Source organism: Piliocolobus tephrosceles, chromosome 9 (assembly GCF_002776525.5).
Source record: "Piliocolobus tephrosceles isolate RC106 chromosome 9, ASM277652v3, whole genome shotgun sequence".
In the NCBI taxonomy this organism is placed as follows: domain Eukaryota; kingdom Metazoa; phylum Chordata; class Mammalia; order Primates; family Cercopithecidae; genus Piliocolobus; species Piliocolobus tephrosceles.
The window spans coordinates 11,221,428-11,247,985 of NC_045442.1; the positions used below are offsets into that span (position 1 = coordinate 11,221,428).

Sequence of the window (26,558 nt, forward strand, 5' to 3'; positions counted from 1 at the left end):
AAATGGCCCCGGAGCTGCCCTCTATAAATGGCCCCGGAGCTGCCCTCTAGCGCTGATGGTCTATGTTCTAGGGCTTCACTTTTTCTGCTCAAGTATTTAAAGGTAGACTTAAATGATATCTTTGTGGGTGGGTAACTCCTCCTCATTCCAGCCAGGCCTTAAGGGAGGATTCCTGGCCAAGAGAAAGTGTGTATGAGCCCAGCCAGCTCCTTCAGCAGCCCAGGAGATTTAATTTGGAGGAGGCACTTTCAGTGACCGGCCAGCACTTTTGGTGACCTTCACCTTACTCCTGCATTGGCCCTGAATTTCACGGTGTTTACCTGTAACTCTGAGACACAAGTGTGCTCTCTGGCATAACATTTCCAACCCTCACCTCCAGCCTGCCTTACTCTTTCCAGAAAAGATCCGTAGGGTCATTTGCAAGCATGCAGTACATTCACAGAGCTCATTTTAAAGAAACTTGATAACACGCTTTGGCAAGCTTATGTTTGAAAAGACCCCCTGTGTCAAAAAACAAAACAAAACAAAACAAAAACAGCATGTACATAAATAAAAACAAACGACATAACATTTAAAATACGTTACCAGGTTTACTAACGGGCCTCCCGAGTTTCCATACTGCAATTAAACAGAAATGGAAAGGTTACAAATTGTGTCATAACGTGGTCCAATCTATGTCCCTGCCTGGCCGTCTCCTGAGCACGGTGTCTACAGTGGGGGGCATGATTCTTCTCTGAGATTCATTCCCATTATCCTAATATTTTGCTGGAAAAAAATGACCTTAACAATTTTCAGAAAGTTTTAGAGGTGCCGTAAATGGGGAGATTTTCTCTCTGAAGCCCAGAAGCCAACTGCAATCACCCTAAAGCACCCAACACAACTTCTTCCTCCTGGGAGGAGGCTGGCTGTCCACCTGCTCCAGCGTCACTGTCCCTGCCGTGTGACCCCTGTCGTGCTGCTGGCACTAGAATCCACACGGCTTGGTCTAGTTCCATCCTTTCACCCAGACTACAAGAAAGTCAGAGACCGATGCTGACTCCTCTCCTCTGGCAAAACCCTGCCCCAACCCCCACCCACAGAGAGACAGAGGCTCACGTTGATGATGGCGTCGGTCTGGATGTAGTCCATGTCTGAGTTCCGGAGCCCCAGCTCTTTGCCGCCTCGCTGGGTGGTGCTCACGATCCCGGTGGTGACTGTGTTTTGAAGGGAAAATGGGCTTCCAATGGCGACCACGAACTCTCCCGGCCGCAGCTCTGAGGAGCGGCCAAGCAGCAGGACAGGCAGCTTACCCTGAAACCACAATGGCTGGCATTGCTGAGTTTGTTTAATTTAACCAAATGGGTAAAGGCACAGATACCATGGAAAACCAAGCAGGGACAGTGCCGGGCCATTTGGAAACACCAGGCCTGGTGGGAAACTGAGCTCACGACTAATATCCCTTTACTGTGGGCAGGACCGGACTTCCCTCCCACCCGTAATCCACACATTACAAGCTGTGTGGGAGCCAGTGAACACTGAAGCCGCACACACGCCAAGGAAACTGTGGGGAGGGAACTGGAGGCCAAGTCGGGGTCTCATCACATCTTGAAGCTATCAGCACAGACTCACTCTGAAACCTTGAGGCCAAGAGACAGAGGAAGACAACATGAATTTAGGGTTTGGGGTGAGACCGCCCAGGGCAGCCTTCAAGAACCAAGCCCCGGGAAGGATCCCAAGCTACAGGCGGTGAAACCTGCCCGGCTCATCATGTGCACACCCATCCTGAGGCCTGGAATATTTGGGGTGCTCTGTGGACAGGGAATTGCACTGACTCAGGTGCACACCTATGCTGAGTACAGGGCCACATTGGTCAGGGACACGGATGGAGCACGGGGACAACAAGGCTTCCAGGACCCAAGACAGCAAGACCCAACAGGCGGGCTGTCTCTCCTCTCCTGAAAAGGCCCTCCATCAGACACCTGTGCTCCCTGCTCTGGGTGGGCTAACTGGCCAACTCCAGAAGCCCTGATCTCTAGTGCCCCACAAAGGCCAGGCATGAGCCAGGAGCCCCAAACAACTCTGCACAACAAAATGGAACAGAAGCCAGCTCCAGGGTCACCCAAGCCAAGGAGCTGGGGGGAACCACAGAGGGGCCTCCCTAGCTCTATCGGGAAGGAATCGGCACCCCCTCCCTCTCTGCTATCCTCGGAGCCGAGCAAACCTCCTGAGTTCCTTCAGCCTTTGTTCACTTAGAACGAGCAGCTGCCCTGGAAAACATGGACCAGACCCAGAAAGCAGAGAGCCACCCCAGCCCTCGTGGGAACTGCAAATCCAGAGCCTCACGTTTGTCTATCTCAAAAAAGAAAGAGCCAGGGGACCAGTGGGGTGGGGCAGGTGGAACCAAGGGGTTTCTTGAGCCATCTCCTCCACCAGGGATGCAGCAGACACCAGCTGATGAGGGGGGTGACCACCATGCCCATTTAACAGATGAGGAAACTGAGCCTCCAAGAGTCTGGGTGACTTGAGACAGAGCAGGGACTGAAACCTGGGACTGAAACCGAAAAAACAGACTCTCTCCTCCACTACACAGCGCCACATCATGCCACAAATATCCCCCAACACATACTAGATAAGGAAGGTGCTGGGTGAGAGAGCTCCCGAAAGGAGAAAGGGATGCGAAGAAAGAGTCTAAGACCTAAAACTGACTATACAAGACTGAGGAGGAGGAAGGTTCCTCAGATCACAGATACCAAGAGGACCAGGAGAGCACTGTCCATGGTCAAGAGCACAGACCTGGGGCCAGGCTGTGTGATTTAGATAGGGGCCTGAGCTTACGACCACTCAGGTCCTCAGTTTTCTCATCTGGAAAATGGGACTAACATACAGCTACCTCAATGGTCCACTGTGAGAACGAAGCAAATGAAGATCTGAACAGATTTGAATACCTACTGGCTCTTGTAAGCTTCATCTAGGTGTTAGTTTTGCTGTGAGCATCTGGGCCTGTGCAAATCCAAGAGGGGGAACCACCAACCACCTTCCCACAGCCAGCCCATGTCACCCAGCCATGGTAAAGGTCTGCCCTGACAGTAGGTCACCCTTTCCCTGTGGGGTTGCCTGAGACTGGAGCGTGCAGGGCAGCTGTGGGGAGATGCAGGCCTGCAGCATCCCTACTCGGCCCCACACTCACACCCCACACTCCTCAAGCTCATCAGCATCCAGCAGCACACCAGCGCGCTCAGCGCAGCCTGTTTACTCTGGGCCTGGGCCAGCAGCCCCTGCCAGGCATGACTTCAGCATTCATGGCGTGCAGGCGGGGCAGGAGGCAGGGCTGGGATGTGCACTACGCCATGCTGGGGGAGGTCCACCAGGGACACTGCCATCCTTTCAGGCCCTGGACTGGCTGGAAGGCCAGGCCTTTGAGGCCTTCCGGGCTGGGCTTGGGACAGGCAAAGGGACGGGGTGGCACAGGTTGCTGGAGCAGGGTGGCCTGGCTGCCTAAGGAGGCAGACAGGAGGCAGGAGATCAAGCTCAACTCAGGAAGGGGGCCCAGCAGGCGTCTGCTTCACCACACATTGAAAACCCATCAAAAAATTATGAGGCAGGGCTTGCTGTGGTGATCCTAATTCACATCTCACTTATGCCCTATCCTTACCACCCATCGGCGCCTCCTAGAAAGGGAGGCAGGCCCAGCCTGTATGTCTCAGGAGACCTCAGAAGGCAGAGAGACCGAAAGGCAACTCTCCTTCCAGCTCTTCTTTTCCGCCACCTGAGCTCAGGCCCAGAGGATGCGGCAAGGAGACAAACACTTTTGGAGAAGCTGTGAGGCTGGGGCGGGGGAGCCCCGGGCAGGGAGGAGGAGGTGGAGGCTGCAGGCTGCTTGTCCATGGGCGCTGCTCTCCATGCTCCTGGGGAGGGGCAGGCCTCCAGGGGATGCTGCCTGCTGCCAAAAATGGGGCCCAGAGCACCCCGTGGTTCAGTCACACTTGGGTGACCATATGGGCTTTGACAAGATGGACACCCATGATGCGAACCCAGGGAGTCTCCCCAGGAACCAGTCCTCACCTGAACACAGACGAGAAAATGTGGCTGCGTGGTGGCCATTTAGGCAAAGGCTGCACCAATGGGCACCACCAGTGATCATCTCGTTTACGTTTTTATCCACTCAGGCATTTCCTAGCTCATGCAGGGCAACCCTAAGACAGAAAAAAGCAAGCAGACACATGCGGCAAAGTGGGGAGGGGTCTCACATTGTAAACCCTGCATTTCTGTGAAAGGAATGAGCCTTTGCCTGGCAGGTGACAAAGTACTTTCATGGCACCCTTAGGAGTTGAGCTGTATTTTCCCCCCATTTTAAAGATGTGGAAACTGAGGCTCAGAGATGGGGGCAATTCTCACAGCTGATGGGAAGCCTGGCTAAACAAGAGAACAGGCTTCCCAGCTCTCAGACCCACACGCCCAGTACATGTTCACCCAGAATTCCAATCACAGGCAGAAATCTTTGCAATGGAATAATGTGTTGCAGAGATGTTGACCAGGCCAGATTTATGACTCTCCATGAGGTCAAACTGCCTTTTGGGGGTCACTGCCCCAACTGCCCACAGGAGCCACTGGCTGCAGGAGCATGGGGCCCCTCAGCTCATTCCAGAGCCAGGTGGGGCCCGTTCTCAGCCGTGAGCCTCACCTCGAGTCTGTCTGCTCAGCAGCTATACCTCTTCTGGCCAAATTCCTACTCGGTAATTGAGCATTTAATTCCATAGCTGTCTAGACATCAGCTCCACAGGGGAATGTGGAGGAGATGCAGCACAGATAAGGCTGGAAGTGCACAGCCACAGGCGCCGTGAAGCCCCGTGGGGCCCACGCACTCTGAGTCCAAGGCCTCTGCACTGCTGTCCCCACACTGGTTCCCGCGCCACCCACAGCAAAGCATCTCTGAGTCTCCCTTTAAAGCAGCACTGGCCACAGACCGTCTTGAAGGTGGCAGCTCCTCTCCTTGGCCACTTCACCATCTCTCTGGAGCCCCACAGTGAGCCTAGAAGTAAATGGGGCAAACATCTGTCCTCCACTGGCAGATGAAAAGGCCAAGGGGAAGAGGAGAAGAAAGGGCACGCGAGTCCCACTCCTCATGCCAGATCCTCACATGGCTGGAAAGTGAAGAAAATGCAAGTGAAGTGGGGGTATGACAGCAGTGAGGGGGCAGAAACAGCCACTGCTGCTCTCACAGAGCCCAGGTGGAGACCTCAGGCCCCCCTAAAGAGCTTGTAGCTCAAGTTTGGCACAAGACCTTCGGGGACGACAGTCTTTCTGCAGTGAGCCCAGCACAGGCCAGTTCTCACAGTCTCAGGAGCAGGAAGCCTGGGAGGCCAGAAGAAGAGAGGGGGAATCTAGAAGGAAAACGGCCACTGGCCCCCAGCCTGCAGGGACTCACAATGCTAAATAGTGTCCTCTCAACAGAGCCAGAAGAAGTCTCTCAACAGAGGGACTTTAGGAAGACACGAATCCCCTAATGTCCTAGACAGCCACCCAGGGTAGATGTAGTTCCAGTGAGGGTGTCAGAGTCCTGGCCATGCGCTCCATGTTTCCCCACCGTATCTATGTAAATTACAAAGTCCTAGCCATAGGCAGGATGCTGAGCAGGTAGTGGGAGTAATGCTAACACCTTGGAAGAGGCTGGTCCACGGCATGATTAAAGATGGCTCTTTGTATTCATGTAGATTGCAACCAACAGACAAACAACAAGCAGGCCTGGCAGCATCGTTTCACAAAACACCACCTCCGTGAAAGAGAACTCTCTCAACAACCATTGGTTAAGTGTCTCCTATGTGCTTGGTGCAAGAAACATACGATTAAGAAAATCCGCCCTTGCCCTCTAAGGCTTTTGCCTCATGGGCAGAGACACATACAAGCCACCAGGACACAGAGTGGTAAGAAGACACAAAGTCCATCTCCCTCACCGTGGGCAGCTCAGCCCAGAGTCTTCCATAAAGACCAAACACAGACCCACACTAAAAATAGTTTGTGTATATCAGTTAGGGTGTTTTCAACTGCAAGTGACAAAAAAACCCAGCTCCAATTGGAGTATATAGAGTAGACAGGTGTCTACTCCAAGGCCTGGATTGTGCCAGGGCGATAACCTGAAGGCTCACAGACAGCGTCAAGAACAAGGATCCTTCCTTCCTTCCATCCAATCAACCTCAGCCTGTTCTCACAGCCACAAGATGGCCACCACCATTCCAGACATCACATCAAGACGTGACTGTGTCTGCGACCGTGCTGTGGAAGCATCTCTTCAGAAGAGCGAAGTCCCAAAAGCGCCCTGGCGCCCTCCTCCTCGCAGGTCATCAGCAGCATCCAATCAAGCAGCGACCTCAGCACCCGTTGGAGGAGGGAACGTGGCACCCCTGACTGCATTGGACCCTGCGGATTTGCCTGAGTCAGGAATGCGGTGGGGTCAGGGGTGGAACTGAAACAAACCCAGGGTTCTGCCAGGAGGGAAGGAAGTTGGCGGGTGGGCAACCATGAGTGTCATCCAAAGCCTGGGGAATACGTTTCCTTTTAAAAGAAGATCCCAATACCAGCACTTAACACTGTTTAGAAAAGACTGTGTAAGTTCATACTCCTTCAAGCACGTTTTTTGTTTGTTCATTTGTTTGTTTGGCGGGGTGGAGCAGGAGATGTCTGTTAATCTGTTTAAGAAGAAAGCAATGGTCACAGCAGTTCCGTGGTGGTGACAGGGAGGTTCAGGTGATGGGAGCAGAGTCTGGGCAAGGCAGGGAAACCACTCCTAGTGCGCATGTCCAGCATCTTCCCAGAGCTTCTCCAGCTCTGCCAGGTATGCAGCCTTCACAACCCACCACCCCGTGGACGGGCAGGATGGCTTCGCAGCTGTTCTGCTGATGAGGAGACTGCAGGTCCCACAGCAGGTGGTGGTGGTACCGGGACTGGGGCCCTCCCTGATCCCAACCTCCACTCCAGGTGTTCCTCTCCCCAGCCCGCTCCCCACCTCCCAGATGCTTGGGGCACACAGCGGCCAGCAGGGAAACAGCTGCCCTTGTGCCCTGGATCACTCCACAGGGACAGGGGACCAGAGTGGGTATAACACAGAGCAGGGCAAAGGAGAAGTTTAGGAAGAATCCAAGCAGGGGCCCACCACGAGAAGGGAGGGGAGGTCTGTGCATGCAGCCTCGGCTTTGGGGGCGCTACGTGTGGTGTGGGTTCCATAACTGAACCACAGATGAACCATAACTGCTGGAACTCCCCCAGAGCAGAAAAGTTGGGCCTGTGCTGAGTGAGGCCCCCAGGCTGACAGCACGCCTCAGGCTCATTCTCCAAGATCAACCAAGGTGGGGCAGAAGTGAAAACTTAGGCAAAACACCTATGTGTATATGAGTACATGCACACACACACACACACACACACACACACACACACTACCCCCTCAGGCTCCACATGTGCTGGGAGAACACTGTCCCAGATAGCAGGACATCAGGGCTGGGTCTTGGTCCTGTATGAACTCGGTCTACGACCTTGGACCACTTGATCAGCTTCTCTGGGTTGCGGTTTTACCACCTCTAAAATTAGGAGTTGAGCCCAGTGATCTCCAGTGGTCATCTCGGCTCTGACAATTAGCTGTTCTTTACAGAAAACCTGGTTGCTTTCCAAAAAATCCATTAGCAGACAATAGTTAAATTGGTAAGATACAAACAGGCAACAGGGTCCCTAATAAATCCCTTTTTTCATACAACTCCCCAGTGGGGTGAGATGATTCCCGCAAACTTATACCGCTGCAAGAGGAGGGGGGATTCCTAGAATTCTCCAGATGCTGGCTTGGCCAGTAATCTTTCGTAGAGGACTGTGAAAAGCAATGACCCATCGGTATTTCAGCTTCCTTCCATTCAGGGTTCTGCCTAGTAGCGCTTGAGTGCTCATTTAATCTCATTCCCTGAAGCTTGGAGAAAAGAAAAGAAAAAAAAAAAACAATAACACCAAAACCAAAGAAAAAACTGGCAACTCTTTTTCAACCTAATAAGCCAAGTCAATTACTTCTTTCTCGCCTTTGAAAATTATGAAGCGTTCCTGAGTTACAAAAATATTTTTGTTGCTGAATCTGCAGAATCCACGGCATCATTTCCGGAGGCTGGGACTTCCAGGCTGGTCCTGTGTTGGTTCAAGTTTGCTTCAAAGGCTAACGCTGCAGCAACTGGCTGGGACTCAACTGAGTGATTCAATGTGCCTTCTGGAAACAGTTATGCTAACCTTTCATTTTCTTTAAAAAATATGCAATGGACAAAATAGCACATCCTCCATACCCAGCAAGAAGCAGTGCCATAGAACTTGCACGCCTGCTAAGGACAATCAAACCAGGCCGCAGAAGGATTGTTTAGGGGGGATGTCAGCATCCAAAGACTTGCTTGAGAGAGCGAGCCAAGCTGGGTAAGGAGGAAAGTGAGCACATGGGCAGGGGAGGAACTGTGAAAAAGGGCGGGTCAGTGCACTGTGGACTCAGATGACCCAAAGATTTGCTGACTCGGGCTACTGGGGAGCAGGACCAACAACAAAATTAGCAGAGCCCAGTGCAAAATGCAAATGCAGGCTCCTTGTTCATAAAGCATATAGAAAGCACTGTTAAAGGTACTAAAATGTAAAGCTTTTTCCCTTCTTCCACATTCTGTCTCTCTCAACCTATCACACTGTTTTTGGTTTGCTAGCTATTGCTGTGGTTACTTACGGGACAGTGAGTGCAGACACTGGAGGCCTCACGACTTGGCCTCGTGCCCACCAACCCCTGGACCTCGGATCATGCCCTGGCTAGGGGTGGGGAAGTTGAGCCAAGCGTCTTCCCTAAGGGCCCACTCCTCCAACACATGGATAATGGATGACCCCAAGGACACTCCCACTTCTGTGTCAGGGTGCATTAGGTACCTGGATCAGGGTGGGAGCGGCTTGACCCTACCCAGTAGCCCACAGAACCACCATGGCATCATTAGCCTGAGCCCTGCACCACTAAGACGTTATGCGGTGCCCAAGTTGGAACCTAGAACTGCCCTGTGCCTACACCCCTTCCAGGGATGGCGGGTAGCATTGATCCCTGCATAGAAACAGGGGAGGGAAGGTCAGGTGGGGCTGGAGGTCTCAGGGGACCAGGAAGTGGAGAAGCAGTAGGAGGAATCCAGCCTGAACTAAAGCCCCAAGTTCTCTGAGCATGCTCCATTAGCTCATAGGACTTTATTCACAAAAATACAAATTCAAAGATAAAATTAAAACAGCGAGCTCAGGGCACAGGGCCTGTGAGTACATGGGTCACATGCCCATGCAGCTGGCTCTTCCAGCTTCTCCAGACAGGGAGGTGGTAAACCAGGAATTCTCCAGATGCTGGCTTGGTCAGTAATCGTTCACAGAGGACTGTGAAAAGCAATGACCCATTGATATTTCAGCTTCCAGTCAGGGTTCTCAACAGTTTCAGAACCCTTCCGTTCAGGGTTCCATTCAGCTTCCGGTCAGGGTTCTCAACAGCTTCAGAACCCTTCCGTTCAGGGTTCCATTCAGCTTCCGGTCAGCGTTCTGAGCAGACGAGGAGGGGAGGTGGTGGGTCAGGAGTGAGAAGCTTGGGATTCAGATTAGAGAAGGTGAAGGTTATCAGTGATCACAAAGTCAAGGGTAGTTGTGAGCAGAAAAGCCAGGGCAGGAGGGATCTGCCAGATGGGCACTGAGATCACCGACATACACAGACTGAGAAGAATGGTGTGACCAAGTTGCCATCATGTTTCTCCAACTGACATGTGGTTACTACTGTCTAGGGAGGGGAGTAGAAGAGGTAGGATGGATGGGAGGGCAGCAGTGTAGAAGGGGTTCAGGTGGGAGAGATCAGAGAAGTGGGGAGATGAAGGGAGAAAAAAGGAAAAAGAAAAGGAGAAGGAGAACAGAGGATAGTGTGCCAAAACAGAGAGAGAGAGAGCACACAAATGAACCAAACGAACGACTTTCCTCCTCAGTGTTTGTGAACACCACCAAAATATTTAGTCTCCTTTACACTACATCAGATGTTTGCCATTTCTAATATTCCCTTACTCTTCGGTGTTTAAACCACAAAATGTCAACAGTGCTTCATGGGGGCCCAAGAGCTAATGACTGTATATATTCGTGGCATCCAGAGGAGGAATAATATTGTCTTGGTCAAGTCTAACTTGTGTCTCCTCCATACATCAGCCCCTTTGATCTGTCCCCTTTCATCCACCAACTTCAGGGTGGCTGATGCTGCTACAACAGCGTGTAGCATGGCAGATGCTCCATAAATATTTACAAAATCAATGAATAAGTAAACAAATGAAAGAATGAACAAGCCAGGTCTTAAAAGATACATTAGGATCTTAAAATTAGGTAATAACTGGGGTTAGCCAAGGCCTGGCATTTGGGTCTGGGTAACTGACTGGGTAACCAATGCAGCCTGCTTTTCAGCTGTCTATAGGCTATAAAGCTCAGGGCTCAGGGAGGCAAAGGGAACAGCTTGTATCTCCAGGCTGTCATGGTAGGCAGGGGCTCAGCCCTACTCTGTTTGGTGGGATCAGAGTCCAGCACACAGCAGCCTCTCAGCATCTGCTGAACTACACTGAAGGCACTCTGACTCTGCCTTACCCATAACCGCATAGAGCTTCTTCGAGCCCCATATGCGGGGAGGTTGCCCAGGATGTAGTATTCTTTTCAGATTTATTTTAAAATGTTTAAAACATGTATAACCTCTTCTATATAAGAATAATTTGATATGGTTCATGACAAAGGGCCTTTTATAATAAGTTAATTAAACATATATTTATGTCATAAAATGGGAACACAGGGAAGGCCAGTGGTTTCTGTGAGCTGCCTGGTAGATAAAGCAAAGAGGGAAATACTGTGAGTCACATGTTCCCATTATCAGATTCTGGTGCTTTGTTTAACCAAAGGAACTGTTAATTCACATGTTTATTAGGATAATTAGTCCTCAGTTCACCAGAAGGTCTTATTTCTCTCTTGCCACAGAAAGAGGTCTGGATGGCTTTAGGAAACCAGCTACGGTACTGCATCGATGCTGCTATGATTGAGAGGTGATCGTATCATTGTGAATCTTTGTGCTTGGGAGACCGACGACTTAAGACATTGGAGCTTTCCGGAGTATGAGTAGGAACCCCAAAGAACCAGAACAAACAAGAAATGAGATAACACACAGAGAAACTAGCTAACCAGAAACTTGTTCTGGAGGGTTCTAATAAACTCACAAGGAAATGACAATTTGCAATTAGTCCAAGATCCAGGTTCTTCAGGCTGAGCAGAAATGGGAAATTAAGCAACTCCACCTGCAACTCTTGCCACCCAGCTTGTTTCCTTGGCTGGCTCTCACTGTCCTTTCCATCTCAGCTTAGATGTCACCCCCTCAGATAAGATTCCCTGCCTACACTATCTACTATCTTTGCAGCCCGAGGCCTTCTACCCCTTCACCTGTTTGCTTCATGCACTGTACTTATTGCCATATTTACTTTACTTCACTCGTTTCCCACACTAGATCTTAAGCCCCATGGCTTTGCCCACTGTGGCTGCATCCTCAGCACTTAAGAAGTATTTGGCCAAGACAGATGTTCAACACACATTTATAAAATCAGGGAATTAACAAGGAATCACTAAAAGAATGAACAAATTAGACCTTGAAAGATCCATTAGGATCTCAAAATTGGATAATTGCCAAATAGCTTGGAATTCTGACAAACTCCTTTCTACCAATGTCATAGAGAAATGGACAAAAATAAGGCCTCCCTCTGCTATTGTGGCAAGACCAAAGCTTCATCTCTGCAAAAAAAAAAAAAAAAAAAAAGAAAACCACAATCTCTGGCAAAAGAAAGGGCAAACAAAATCAGCTAATCAGCTTCTCTTCCTGCTCCCCGTAGCCACCGAGTGCTTCACCTTGTTTGGTTCTTATGAGCATTCCTGCCTCCAGCCACTTTCAGCTCCTCTAGGACAAGGTGTTAATTGCCTACCACTGGGGCTGGCAATTATTTTCCTGTAAAGGGCCAGGAAGCAAATATTTTTGACTTCATGGGCCATGTGGTCTTCATCCCAACTATTTAACTCTGCTGGTGCAGAATGAAAGCAGCCATAGACTCTACCTAAATAAGTGAACATGACTGGGTCCCAATAAAACTTTATTTACAACAACAGATAGAGGGCCAGCTTTGGACTACTGGCTGTAGTTGGCCAACCCTGGACTCTAACACTCTGTCACACACTTGATAAACTGTCAAATGGAACCGATTTGTATTCCCCCCTCAATGAAGAGGACAGGAGACATTCCTAAACAAATCCAGTCCCAGCAACTTGGGAACTGCTTTTTCAGAACCATAAATAATAGTCTTAATCCGATTCCCTGAAAAGAGAGTGCCAGAGTGAAAAAAGCCATTACCATATTAAGAGAAAAATATAGCCAAAGAATTTCCTTGACAATCAACTAAGTTCTTGAATCCGGGCCAGAGAACACACAGGGGCTCCAGTTCTGAGAGTTTGGGGAACTGAAGCGTTTCCCATGCCAGAAGGAGCCGCAGTCAAGAGCTGAGGAGCCACGTCCCCACCCGCCTCTGGACAAAGCCTGGCACAAAATAAAAGCCAGCTTCTACTTCACTGTCTGGCTTCACATTCCCTCATGAAATATTGATTCCTGTCCCCCTAAAAATGGTAAAAATCAATACGGTAATAGAAGCCTCATAACGTCAACACCGTCTGTGGCATCGTTAGCAAATGCAATGGTAGGCCTCAGAGTTCTCGGAGAAAAAGAAGAGACCACAAAATGCCCAGTACAGAAGGAGTGGGGGGAAATAATCCAAAATGGAAAAACACAGAAACAAGCGGGGAGCTGGGGCGGTGCAAAGTGCATTCCAGGCTCCCAGGCACTTCCTTCACGAGGATGAGTGACAGATGACTCCAGGAGAGGGCAGTGGGTGAGCCCAGGCCCTGCGTTCTCTGATTCACTTTTGGACGAGCTCAGGCCACTGAGTCAGCATGTCTGACCATCAGCTTGCCTGAGGAGAACCGGCATGAGTCATGGCAAGCACCACCCCATTCCCATCCCCAGCCGCTGCCACATCCCGGGGGGCTGCCTGAACCTCCTCACTCAGCTGACTCAGGAAAGATTCGCCACATGCAGGGCCAAGTTCTGGTGGCCTGGAGAAGAGCGGCCTGCTCAGCAGCTCCCAGGACATGTAAAAGGCCCCAGGCCCCTCACCCGCGGTGACTCCCTTCTGAACTTGATGAGGATCAGGGGTGTCGGCCTCCCCGCTGCACCAGCCAGCTCAGCAGTAAGAGGACCCTCTGCAAACACAGCGGCCCCAGCGCCCAGAGGGCTCCCTCTCAGGCCACTTCAAACAGGTCTGTGGGCGCCATCTGGCCTGAAGGTGGCCGGGGGTTGGAGGGGTGGCGCAGGCCTACAGGGGAGGGAGGAAAACCACCTCACAAGCCTCAACAAGGCCGTTTCCAAATATTTACCTGCTTGTTGGCGTCAGGGAAAAGCACCCACAGGAAAGCTCACTGTTTCCCCAGCGCTTTGCATTACCAAAGACCACAGACCTGCTGTAGCCCTGACAGGACCACCTGTCCATCAAACTCCAGGCAGGCAAAGTGGGAAGGCAGGGGCATCTGCAGCCAGCCCGCTGCAGGGTCATTTCTTCATTGAATATAGGACAGAAGGTCGATGCAGGAGCCGCGGGTGCCTTCCCCTCAATTCCATCCACATGGTGGGTGCCCTTGCTTCCTCCAGGGCAGACAGCTGTGAACGTCCTACTCGGGACAAAGTTGCCAGAGCACCTCCTACATGAGGACCGATCAGCCAGATGTGCCCCCAACCCCGCAGTCTAGCTGCAGAAGTGGACTTCATTTGACAAATGAGTGAGGCGACTCTAAATTGTGATAAATAGACGAGGAGGGAAAAACCAAGAGTGGAATGCAGTTGTCCCTGGGGTGATGTGTCCCCAGAGTGACGCAGTGGGATTGAGGAGACTGGGGCATGGGGCGTTAGCTCACACAGTGGGGTGGGGAGAGATGTCTAAGGCAGAATTTAATCAGGCCTGAAGGACGGGAAGGTTGGCTCCATGAGGAGCTGGAGAGGGGCGCTCCTAGGAGGGAAACAGCCAAGGCCCCAGGGGACAGCCCTGGCCTGTGGGAAGCAACCGAGCAGGGGGTGTCTGAGCAGAGCAGGTGGGGGCAGAGAAAGGAGGGGAGGAGGGGGAGGGGAGGAGGGGTGGAGGGAGGGAGGGTGCCCAATCAGATGGGGCCCTCAAGGCCCTGGTAAGGAGTTCAGATCTCTCTCAGAACAGCAGGAGATCTGCAAAGGCTATATACAAGATGGGAAGGACATGATTCCAGAGATGCTTTTCTCCAAGTTTCTTAATCAGCACAGCTGGACAAATAGCTGTAACTAAAGTAACTTTCCCTCCTACTTTCTTCAATACATCCCATTATCTCTACCCTGTACTCCAGCCTGAAGAAACCAAACCGCTCTCTTTTGCTTTTTCTCTCTCCCTCTCCCCACCCCTGCCCCAAACTGCTCAGGAAAAAAAACCCATTGGGACAAAATGCCACCACTGGATGAAAGCTTGACATATGCTACACACTGGCAGTGGCTCATGTTAAACACATTTGGAAAGGGTTTGTAACTAAAGCTGAACTAGTTTGCCCTCAAAGCTGCTTTCTATTAACATGTTTACACGCATACTGTCCCGACTTTCTGCAGCTGGGATTCCCTCCCCAGGCAGGCTGGCCACGGTCGTGGGTCCCATGGAAAGAGGAGTTTCAGATTTGGGCAGAAGCACAGAAAGGGATGCCCAGCCAGGGCTGCGGGTGGACACCTTCTCCCCTCCTGCTTGGAGGGAGTCAGCAGGGCCTGCAAGAGGGGGCTGCTCCATGAGCGTCTCCCAAGAGCTCTTCCGGGTCCCAAGACTCAGCAGGCAAAGTGAGCGCACATGTGTCTGCTCAGCAGCGAGAAGCAGAAAAGGAGTCATTTGGTCACAAGCCCAGAAACATCTCTGGCAACTTCAAGCCACTGGAGTTGTGAGGGGAGCTCCAAGAACGGGAGGAAAAGCAGATATTAAACTGGACTCAGAAAGTGCAAGAACTCAGACAGTGCTGGGTCTCAAGAGCAGGGGCTACAGCAGCTTCACCGTGTTAGTCTCTGTGGGTGACATCCAGCTTCACTTTGCAATTCCAGGGAGCCTCTGCTTGCCCTAACTTGGTCATGTGTCCACCCCTTGGCACCAGAGGGTAGGACACCATGACTGATGGGCCCACCTACACTGTCCGATGACGGAGATGTGAAATGCTGGCTGCTGCTGCCAGTAAGGGGGGTAGGTGGGTGGCAAGTGGACAATGACCACAGATGTCCATGGTAATTTTTATTTCACTGAAAGTCTCAAGAATATCGCATTTATAGCCACGCACAGTGGCTCACGCCTGTAATCCCAGCACTTTGGGAAGCTGAGGCAGGTGGATCACCTGAGGTCAGGAGTTTGAGACCAGCCTGGCCAACATGGCAAAACCCTGTCTCTACTAAAAATACAAAAATTAGCCAGGCATGGTGGTGCGTGCCTGTGGTCCCAGCCACTCAGGAGGCTGAGGCAGGAGAATCACTTGAGCCCCAGAGGTGGAGGTTGCAGTGAGCGGAGATGGCACCACTGCACTCCAGCCTGGGCAACAGTAAAACTCTGTCTCAAAAAATAAAAATAAAATAAAATAAACACGTTTATGAAGGACAATGGAGGACCCTCCAAGTGAAATCAGGATGCCAGGGGAGGAGCTGGGCCCAGATGATAAGCCACCAAGCTAGTCGCTGGGCCCACGGATGCGGCAGGCAGTCTCACCAGCTTCACTGGGTTACTCTTAAGTGGCTTTGGGGGAGGCTGGGCCACAGTCTCATACAACAAGGAGCCATGTAGGTGATTTTCACTCCTCAAGCACAGTTTCTGCTGGTTCTGTTCTGCCTTCTCTGTTTTCCTGATCTCTTTCATCCTCTTTGTTATCCCTAAGATGACACAAAGCAAGGCCAGCCAGAGCCTCCCCCGAAATAACCCATCATCAAAACAAGGGAACAAAAGAGAAAGAGCTGGAAGAGATGCTGTTACTCTCCCTACTTTCAACTACTATCAGCAAAAAAAAAAAGCAGTTTAGTCAGTGGAAACCAGTCTTTTGTGTGGTTGTCTGCAATTTAATATCCTTTCATTTCCAATTCCATTTTGAAAAGCCACATCAGTTCAATTTTAAATTTCAAGCACCCTTTCTTGGGGGACTGGAAACACATGTCAGACAGCATGCTGCTGGCTGAAGAGCTCAACTCCCAGGACAGCAGGAGTCAGGTCAGACACACTCTGCAAAGCTTGTCTGTTGAGATCGTTCACGTCTTGCCAGGACATGCCAGGGATGACACGAGGAGACAGTCTCCACCTTGGCTCAAAATTGGAAAAGAATATCCCCCGGCCAGAAGCAGCTGCACGGTATGTGCCCACGCATTCCAAACACGAAGTTACTCAGTGGGGGCGGCATCCAGGCCAGCGCCTTGCCTGCACACAGCTCATGCCCTGCTGCTGGCTGCCTCCCAAAGGCTCTGTGAGGCTGAACAGGCCCCACGCGTGGCCACAGGCTGTGCTATTCTGACTGGCTCCTTCCGGTGAGACTACCACATCCTGGATACCTTTCTAGCAGCCTGTTCCTAAACCAGATGCACCCACCTTCCCATGGGCTGTTTAAGGTCAAGCTGTCCCATCATTCCATGGGGCCAGCCTGTATCCCTCCAGCAAAAGCCATGGGCTTGGACACGTTGGGAGCAGTAGCCTGGCTGCCTTAGGAGGGCAGGGTCATGAAATGTTTGCTGTGTGGTCTCAGACAGGTTACTAGACTTCTCTGAGTCCCTGTTTCTTCTTCTCTAAAATGGGGATAATACAGCTATTATGCAGATTAGGTGAAAAAGAATGAAGGCAGAGCCTGGCCCAATGATTCTGTGACCAATAAACACACTTTGAAAGATGAGTTGTTGCTAGAAATTCCACAGTGACCTAATAGAAATAACACACAACTGCAGCCTCACACAAGGCTAGTTACACACAATGGACACAGAGCCTATATCTACCCCGAGCCTCTTTGGCCGTGCCTGGCCACCCGGCCATAGAGAGGTTACAGGAACATTGGGGAAGGAGGGTTGTAAATGTGTTAGCTGGTGGTTTTCTGAAGACTGGCCGTAAAGGAGCCTAGCCTGGGCAGCAACTTGATGCCATAAAAAGACGGAGGAGACCCAGAATCCTAACACCCAAACAACACACGCAGAGCTGTTTCCAGAAGGAGATGTACCCAGCATGCCATCCAACAGCACAAATAGCCTGATTAATTCTACGCTTGTCTGGAATTACTCAGACCACACCCAGGTGGAGGGAGGCAAGCAGAGGGCTGGACAAGAGACCCCACCTGGCTCGGTCTCTGGTCTTTTCCTTGGCCAGAGGCAGGATTCTAACCTCCTCTGATTGTTGCCTCCATCTGAAGTCCAGAAAATTACAAGGATGTGAAGAAACTAGAAACCATGCTTTCACTGAACATGCCACACAGCAAACAAAACCTCTCTCATCGAAGTGTTGAGTGGGGGTTTTTGATGAGTCAGTAAGAAATGGATATTGTCCCAGACATGAAGACTTTGCTAAGCAAATCAACAGCAAAAATGATTGCAAAGAGAATATTTAAATAGAAAGCATTTTCAAATACAGCATTTCCCAGATTGATCTTGGTATGGCTCAGTTCTGCCCCTCCCCCCTCCAAAAAAAGCTGTATACTCAAATGATTATAATTTGGGCAAATTAGTTCAGTCAACACCCTTTTGTAGGCAAGCCACGCGCACACTAGCATACTAAAAGCTCTGAGAAGGTCTGGAAAGAAGAAATCCATTAGCTCTGTTTTAATTCAAGGTTTCCAAGACGTATAAAGTATGGAATATTGTTCTGGAACACATCTCATAATCCTGCAAAACCCCAATTTGGGAGAGCTGGTTTGTTTTCAAAGTAACTGTTGACAAGTTAAGGATGGCTCAGTCTAAACCCCAGTAAATTCTATGTTCACTGGGAGCACATGGCGTATCTGTGGAGGATAAATAAAATCTGTAACAAGGGTTGCCACAGGATCGGGAATGGGAAGGAGACTCAATTTTCACAACTTACCTACTAATTTCTTTACAAATCTATTGCTTTCTTTGATAAACATTTAAAACGTTATTTTAAAAACTTGTATCTGGCTCCTTCCAGAAGCTTCCCTGAGCCCCTGCCTCTCCCACACGCCCAGGCCATACTCAGCATCTCAAGGCCCTCCTGTGACTGGTTTAGACCGGCTTCAGTGCCCCCTGAGAATCAGCTACAATCAGAGAGCTCTGGCGCCTTTGCCAAGGGTGTTCCAGGGCATCTGAGAACTCACCTCTGTAGGCAAAAACTTACTGACCTGGTGGTCAATTTTGATTAGTGCAATGTCTGCTTTCTCATCCACATCCTTGATTTTGGCTTCATAGGTGGCACCATTCTTCAGCTCGACTTTGACCCGGTGCTTGTTGGTCACCACGTGGGCATTTGTCACGATCAGTCCATCTTCCGACACGATAAACCCAGACCCACTAGCCACAGGCACCTCTCGTTTAGAAAACGGAAGCCTAAAATCCAAAGGAGTACACACTTAAGACTGCAGCACCTTAAAATGAACGCTTCAACACATTGATTAATGAATGGGTTCTGCAATAGCAACACACACCTAGCAATCGCTCCTTTATATATCGGGCTTAACATTTAAAAACTAAACATCCTGCCAATTTTTTGCATGCATCTAACAATTCCACTTACAAAATATTCTTAGGGAATCTCTTCAGAGCCCGAGGTTCTTTAAACATTTAGAAGGGTTAAGACTGTAGATTCATAGAGTCGAATAGGGCAAATGTTCGAAGGGAGACACACTTATCTTAAAGTAGGAAGATATTCAGTGACACTTTGACACTTTAATGTATCTCAAAAATAGCTCTCATGTTTTGCTAGTGGCGGTGAAAGCTTCAGAGGTTATAGGAAAAAGGAAGGCTCTCTTTACTTGCGAAACAATTCAATATGAACCACGGCAGGGGCGATCTTCTCCACCACGTCCGCAATAAAGTTATATTTATGGCGCAAACTATTGGGATCTTCCTGCCCTGAGAACAAAAGCAAAGAATAGATACTTAATGATATTCTGCTGTGGTCACCTAGAGAAAGACATGGGTTAGAGGAAGCCAAAATGCATGCTCAGCCTGTGGAATTCTGAAGGCGGAGTGAGCACAATTCCCCCACCTGGGCTCAGCTGCAAATGTCCATCGAACTCCCAAGGGAACGCCCACCCAGGTAAGGCAGTCAAATCCACTCATGATTACCTCTTTGCTCAGGTTCTCTGCTCTCAACAGAGTCACCACAAAATCACCTCTGCTCTGGTGTCGAGCAGAGGCACCAGCAAATGCTTCTACCTCACACCAGCCTTTCCAAGAAGCTGATGGCCCAAGTTTTTTTTGTTGTTGTTTGTTTGTTGTTTGTTTGTTTGTTTTCTTTTTGAGATGAAGTCACGCTCTGTTGCCCAGGCTGGAGTGCAATGGCGCAATCTTGGCTCACTGCAACCTCCACCTCCCGGGTTCAAGCGATTCTTCTGCCTCAGCCTACTGAGTAGCTGGGATTACAGGCACCCACCACCATGCCTGACTAATTTTTGTATTTTTAGTAGAGACAGGGTTTCACCATGTTGGCCAGGCTGGTCTCGAACTCCTGACGTCAGGTGATCCACCTGCCTCAGCCTCTCAAAGTGCTAGGATTATAGGCGTGAGCCATCTCACCCAGCCAAGGGTCCCTTTGTGATGTGGTGTCACCCTCTGCCTGCGTCCCTTCCCTGAGTCCCCACCATTACAAAGAAGCAACCCTCCTGAGAAACACCGCAGGAGCGAAGGAGCGCCGGGGCTTTTCTCTAGGAGAGGCTCACCAGATGGGTAGATCTGAGATTATTACGAAGAAACATGAAGGCAAAGGGGCAGCTCCTATCTTTCCCACTGACACCCCAAGGCAAGCTGAGGCCATCATCCGTCCCCAAAGCAGTTTCCACCATGCCTTAACCACGCGTTCCAACCCTGCCCAGGACATCCCAGACAAAAGGCATAAGAGATGCCTTAAGACTGTGGGTGAGAAAAAGAGAAAAATCAAATGACTGTAATGCTTTATACCTACAGTCATGCGCCACATAACATTTCAGCCAACCGCAGACCACAACGCCATTGTTTTACTGTACCTTTTCTATGTTTGGATACACAAATACTCACCATTGTTACAACTGCCTACAGTATTCAGTACAGTAACCTGCTGTATAGGCATGCAGCCTAGAAATAACAGGCTCTACCACCTGGCCAAGGTGTGTAGTGGGCTATGCCATCTAGGTTTGTGTAGGCGCGCTCTGTAACATTCCCACAGTGATGAAATCGCCTAACGACGCATTTCTCAGAACGTATCCCTGTCGCTCAGTGGTGCATGATCGTTTATACTACACTGAGTGGCCCCACGTGGTGGGCGTTTCCAAAGCTACTTTCAACAAAGCTGTCACATGTCCCAATGTGAGGCTCTCACCCAGCAGGGCTAAAAGTTAGTTTCCGTCAACCAGAGGCACACACCCAAGGTAACTGATTCAGAAACGGGCTGCTAGAGATTCAGGGTTCTGGGCTCCCATTTTGGCGGCACGGGTGGTGGCAGAGGCAGTGTGTCCCTGGAAGTGCACCCTTAGCCTACTACTCCGGCTCCTAATCTCTGCCACCTGCTGCTACCTCTTAACAAGTCTCTGCTCAAGCAGGCTGGAGGGCTTCCAGGCTGGTCTGCAGCTAAGAGCCATGCACCCCATTCTTCCCCCTTGGAGTAGCTCAGCGTTGCACAAGCAGGCTCCAGGGACCCACACTCCTTTGTTAGCTGCTCGCTACGAATTGACAGGAAGCTTTTGGAAACTTTCACAGCAATTTCACATGGTAATCTTATGTCTGTTGCATTGAAAAATGAATAACTGTGGCTTGTATTTCCTGTCTCATATTTTGTATTTTGTAGGTATTTTGTGTCTCATTTACCAACAGGCCTGTGTGCCTGCCCCAACACACATGCACATACACACAGAGATGCACATGCACGCACACACAAACTCACACATACACACTATGCATACACACCCACACACAAACACACTCACACACATACACCCACACTCATACACAGACTGTCATATAAACACCTATATATACTGCCACACAATTCATATACTCACAGATGTGCACATACACACAGAGTCACACATATATACATACAAATGCGCACACACAAACACACACACACACTCACATATGTGCCTCTCTCACCAGTAGGGTGGCAGCCCTTCCCCAGGCTCTAGGCTGTAAGTAGAAGCTGTGAGATGTCCCAGTCCTCTTGTGACCCATCACAGTTTCATACCCACTGGCTCCCACATCCCTACCATGCTGGATCACAAGGGGCCATAGTAACCCAACTTGACACCATGGGGCACAGGGATATCCGGAGGACCACCTGCCTCTCCCACGCTTGCTTTCTCGGAAGTGAGAGCGCATCTGTGAACAAAGGGCCCCTTTCTGTCCTGGCCGCTGACCTCTGAGCTGCTTTATTTAAAGATTGGAATCATCTTTTTTTACATGGTTTTCTAAGGTACAGAAAAAGATCTGCAACTACTAGGAGGAATAATTTAACAAATTCAGGACAGTATCATATTATTATTTTTGCTTTCAAAACCCTTTCGTCAGCTGCCTTAATTTAATTTTTTCTACCTTCCTGTGGAACAGGAAAATCAGGTATCCTTCTCATATTATATATGGGGAAACTGAGGCTCGCAGACTTTAAATAACTTCTCCATGGACACTAAAATTTCTTAATGGAGAGTATAAGTAACAGGTAGATCCGGGCAAGCCCTCCCAAGCCCACAGTGTCACCAGATTTACAGCTTCTCGCTTCAACACTGGCCCCCTACAGATCTGCTACCCTCCCAGGTTTCTAGGTAGTTGCGAATAATTGGTGTGTCTCCTCGAGCACTCCAGTAGGAGGTGTAAATAAGGGAATGGAAATGTTCCTTCTGAACACAGAGCCTGGCGAACGTCACCAGAGACAGCTGTAAACAAACGCATCTGGGCTTCCTCAGACCAGCTTCCTGGGGAAAGGCCAAGAAGAGGTTTAACTCCGGCCAGGCCAGCAACACAGAGACAGCGTGGTGTTTCAGACACTCACGAGAAGGACCATTACTAGCACCTTCCCACTAAGGATCATAACTGACTTCCTCTTTCTGGCTTCCCGAATTAGGTATGGGAGAATCTGCCCACACCAGAGGCAAAAATGAAGACGGATTGAAGATGTATTTTGCTGGGCAGTTGCCTCCTCACACAGTCACAGAAAGTGGCTCCAGGGTCTGCCCACCAGGAAAGCAACAAGGGAGACCAAGGAGGATCTGGCCTGGCCACTGGAAGGCCCAGTTCCAGCCTCAGTTCCCTGGGCAGCCTCCATTTCCTCATCTGTAAGATGGACCAAATGCCTCTAGAATGAGCTGTGAAGTCTGCTCCAGCTCCAACCTTCTGTGATGGAATCCCTGTCTCTCCCTCTCCCCAGTGTGCTGCAGGAAGATAAAGAACATGTGAAATTTGAGATCAGGTCCAGGACTCTCCAAATTCTGTAGATGAGGAAACAGAAAGAAGGAGCAGCGGGATCACAGACCATATGACAAGCCTGACTGACAAGACTTCGTGACGCATCTCAGATGAAAAAGCAACCATTGACTTCCATTCTTACCATCCCTGGGTAGACCAGTGGCAACAGGAAAATAGAACAGAAATAACGAAACAGAAGAAACATCAACTAACTGTTCAAAGATGGACAAAATGTCAACTGAAAGAAGAAGAAATATTTGGCTTGTCCAAATGCCATTTCAGAGTGAGGAATAAACGTGTGTCTAAAAGCAGCTTGGTTCAGTGTTAGATTCCTGTTCCATTAAAAAGGCTCATCCATGAAACTAGATGGAGTGGCCACTGCCTGATGTTCTACAGAAACCCTGGCTGGCCCATCTGCTGTGATCTTAACTGTGGGTCAACTGTCTTCCTTCCAGAAGGTCAGTCCCAATGGAGAATCCCCATAGATGGGCCCAGGTTGGTTCTGCCACTGCCCACTCTCCAAGGGGTTCAGGGGACAGAGGGTGGGGGCGTCCAGGCCACTCAGCATGAGGAGAAGGCTGTGCACAGTCTCTGGCCTCAGATGGACCAGAATGTGACCCTCAGCATAGTGCTCACTAGCTGTGTGGCCTTGGACGTGTTACCTCACTCCTCCAAGTGTTAGCCCCTCATCCATAAAATGTGGTAACACCATCTACCTCAATGTGTTTTCTATGCTGATTTCATGATCTACTGTATATGAAATGTTTGATCAAGCCATGGCATACAATTTAGAAAGAAGAAAATCCACAGGACTGGCCACAGTGCTGCTCAGTGGCAGCTCTGCATAGGTGAAGCACGTCACACATCAGTGGCACAGCAGAGAGGTAAAGGGAGGTGTCTGGAGACCCACTCAGCCACCTCCGCTCCTCCTAACAGTGTCGTCATATCACTGCGAAGGTATGATCCAGGGAAGCTGTGTGGCAGGCTGGTTTTTCCGGCCTTCACCTGTATCTCTTCTCCCTAGCTTACAAGGGTACCCCACTACAGAAAGGAGACAGGGCAAGGTCAGCAGATAATCTAGCCTGACTGCAACCCAGGTGAGCTCTTAAACCTGACGAATCAACCAACCTGAAGAAGGCCAATGTAACGCCCTAGTAGGTAAGGACCATGCCTCCTCCCCACACTGTTCTGTTAAGCCAGAACTGAGGAAGCAGAAGGCAACGAGGATGGGAAGCCTCCAGCAAGGTCAAGGCCTGGCCCTTTTAACTGCTCCTTTATTGAACAGAAAGCTGGAACTGGCTGCCGTCCAGTAATGGACCACACAATGAGGCATGAGAAAGAAAGAAAAGGCATCGAGATTGGAAAGGAAAATGTAAAACTGTCTTTATTTGCAGATGATCTATATGATAGTCTGTGTAGAAAAATTGTACAAATCTATGAATATATGACTGCGTTTGTCAATGTCACAGGATAACAGGTCAATAAATGCATTTCTATGTATTAGCAATAATTGGAATCAAAATTTTTAAAATATAGCTATAACAGCATCAAAAATAAATATCAAATAATTAGGGAAATATTTAACAAGATATTTGCAAGATCTGTACACTGAAAGCTACAAAACGCTATCAAAATAAAGAAGACCTAAATAAATGGAGAGAAATACCACACTTGTGAATCAGAAGATTCACTATTGTTAAGCTATCAATTTCTCACAAATTGACTCATAGATTAAGCACACTCCCAGTGAAAATTCTGAGCAGGATTTTTTGTAGAAATTCACAAACTATTTCTAAAATATATGTGGAGAACACAGGGCCTAGACAATCCAGAGTAATTCTCCAAAAGAAAAAACTGAATGACTTATACAGTGCTACATGATTTCATTTTTAAACAGAAAAACTGAGTAACTAAGATTCATAAAATGATAAGTTACAACAATTTATAGAGATGGATCTTTCCACTTACCTAGTAAATATTTATCATTACTGATATTTAACACAATAAATGTCCCATTAAGAGAAGCCAACATTTCCTGTAACTTTATAGTTTAAAATCTGCCAGGATTCAATCCCAATATAATAAATGATTCGTCTTCCCTCTTTATAAACTACTAGTCAAGCACACAACTTCATAAATGTTGCTTCCTTGAAGCACATCATCCCTGGAGTTTTACACATAATACTTCTTAACAACTTTCAACAACTTCCTTCAAGGAGGAAGAAAAGAGACATATGCAGTGCAGATAAGCTTCAGTCATTATTCTCCAATATTTCATGTTACTGAAAAGAGCAAGGCATTAAGTGTTTGACATTCATTATCCCACTTAACACAATTTGTTGCAGTAAAAATGAAAATCACAGTATGGGGAGTATGAATTAAAGAATAGACTTTTATCTGTGTTTCTCTCAAAAGAATAAGCACAAAGTTGAATATGTGCTTTTTTTTTTTTTTTTTTGAGACAGAATCTGACTGTGTCACCCAGGCTGGAGTGCAGTGGTACAATCTCGGCTCACTGCAACCTCCGCCTCCTGGGTTCAAGTGATTCTCCTGCCTCAGCCTCCTCAGTAGCTGAGATTACAGACACACAGCACCACACCCGGCTATTTTCTGTATTTTCAGTAGAGACGGGGTTTCACCATGTTGGTCAGGCTGGTCTCGAACTTCCGACCTTGTGATCCACCCGCCTCACCCAAAGTGCTGGGACTACAGGTGTCAGCCACCATGCCTGGCCGAATATGTGCTTTAAATACATCAAAATGTATGCTGCTTTCATCTTTAAGGCAAAAATGCCAGGTAAAGACTAGATCTGAGGCAGGAAGAAGCCAGAATCATGTCCTTATGGTTCTAATGCCATGGTTCCCATAGTCTGCCCCAAGGGACCCCAGAGTGCCACAGAAAATTCATTGATATTTCAGGTTTTCTGGGGAAATACAGTGATATGGGATCACTGTTAGACACCTTGTAAACTAACTCTAGACCAATCATAGTTTCGAAATCAGATCACACTACATCTCTTTTCATGAGTCCATATGAAGCTGGATTTCTGGCAGTCACTGTGATAAAAAGAATGTACCACACAAAAATCAGTGTTGAACTGGAAATGGGGATGGTGGTGTCCAAACTGATTCCAAGATTTGAAAGGTCATGTGACACGCAACAGGTGCACACATCCCATTCATAAGTAATCATGCTTATTGAATAATGAAATTAAAATGTCTTTTTTTAATGACCACTGTGCTGTAGGGACACAAATAGTTATGAAATTGTTTGGACCTCACTAATTGATCAATGGAACTGTTGGGTATTTTTTGGCCTTACTGAGGACCATGAAGAAATGACTGCACTACTGTATTCGTCCATTTTCACACTGCTGATAAAGACATACCTGAGACTGGGTGATTTACAAAAGAAAGAGGTTTAATTGGACTTACAGTTTCACGTGAATGGGGAAGCCTCACAATCATGACAGAAGGCAAGGACAAGCAAGTCACATCTTACATGGATGGCAGAAGGCAGAGAGAGCTTGTGCAGGGAAACTCTCCTTTACAAAGCCATCAGATCTTGGGAGACTTACTCACTATCATGAGAACAGTGCAGGAAAGACCTGCCCCCATGATTCAATTACCTCCCACCGGGTCCCTCCCACAACATGTAGGAATTCAAGATGAGATCTGGGTGAGGACACAACCAAACTGTATCAACTACTAAAGGTGCCATCAACCATGACAGTTTGGGAGCCTGATGCTCTTGGGCTCTCTGCAGTGGTTGGGCCTGAATCCCTGCATAGGCACAAGGAGCAGAAGTGGATAGACAGCAAACATCCACAAAGCTTCAGAATGGAGCCCTCCATCTGCCT

The 26,558-nt window shown here is 49.0% G+C and overlaps 1 protein-coding gene across 1 annotated transcript in view; it reads right to left on the reverse strand.

The window, feature by feature from the left end:
- The window catches only part of HTRA1 (HtrA serine peptidase 1), a 52,618-nt gene that overhangs the window by 6,884 nt on the left and 19,176 nt on the right, over positions 1 to 26,558 (reverse strand). Inside the window, exons 2-5 of the mRNA XM_023224367.2 lie at positions 19,081 to 19,180; positions 18,451 to 18,655; positions 1,096 to 1,290; positions 586 to 618 (exon numbers count right to left, since the gene is read on the reverse strand). Of these exons, the coding sequence (XP_023080135.2) occupies positions 586 to 618; positions 1,096 to 1,290; positions 18,451 to 18,655; positions 19,081 to 19,180 (533 nt within the window). The remainder of the gene's footprint in view (positions 1 to 585; positions 619 to 1,095; positions 1,291 to 18,450; positions 18,656 to 19,080; positions 19,181 to 26,558) is intronic.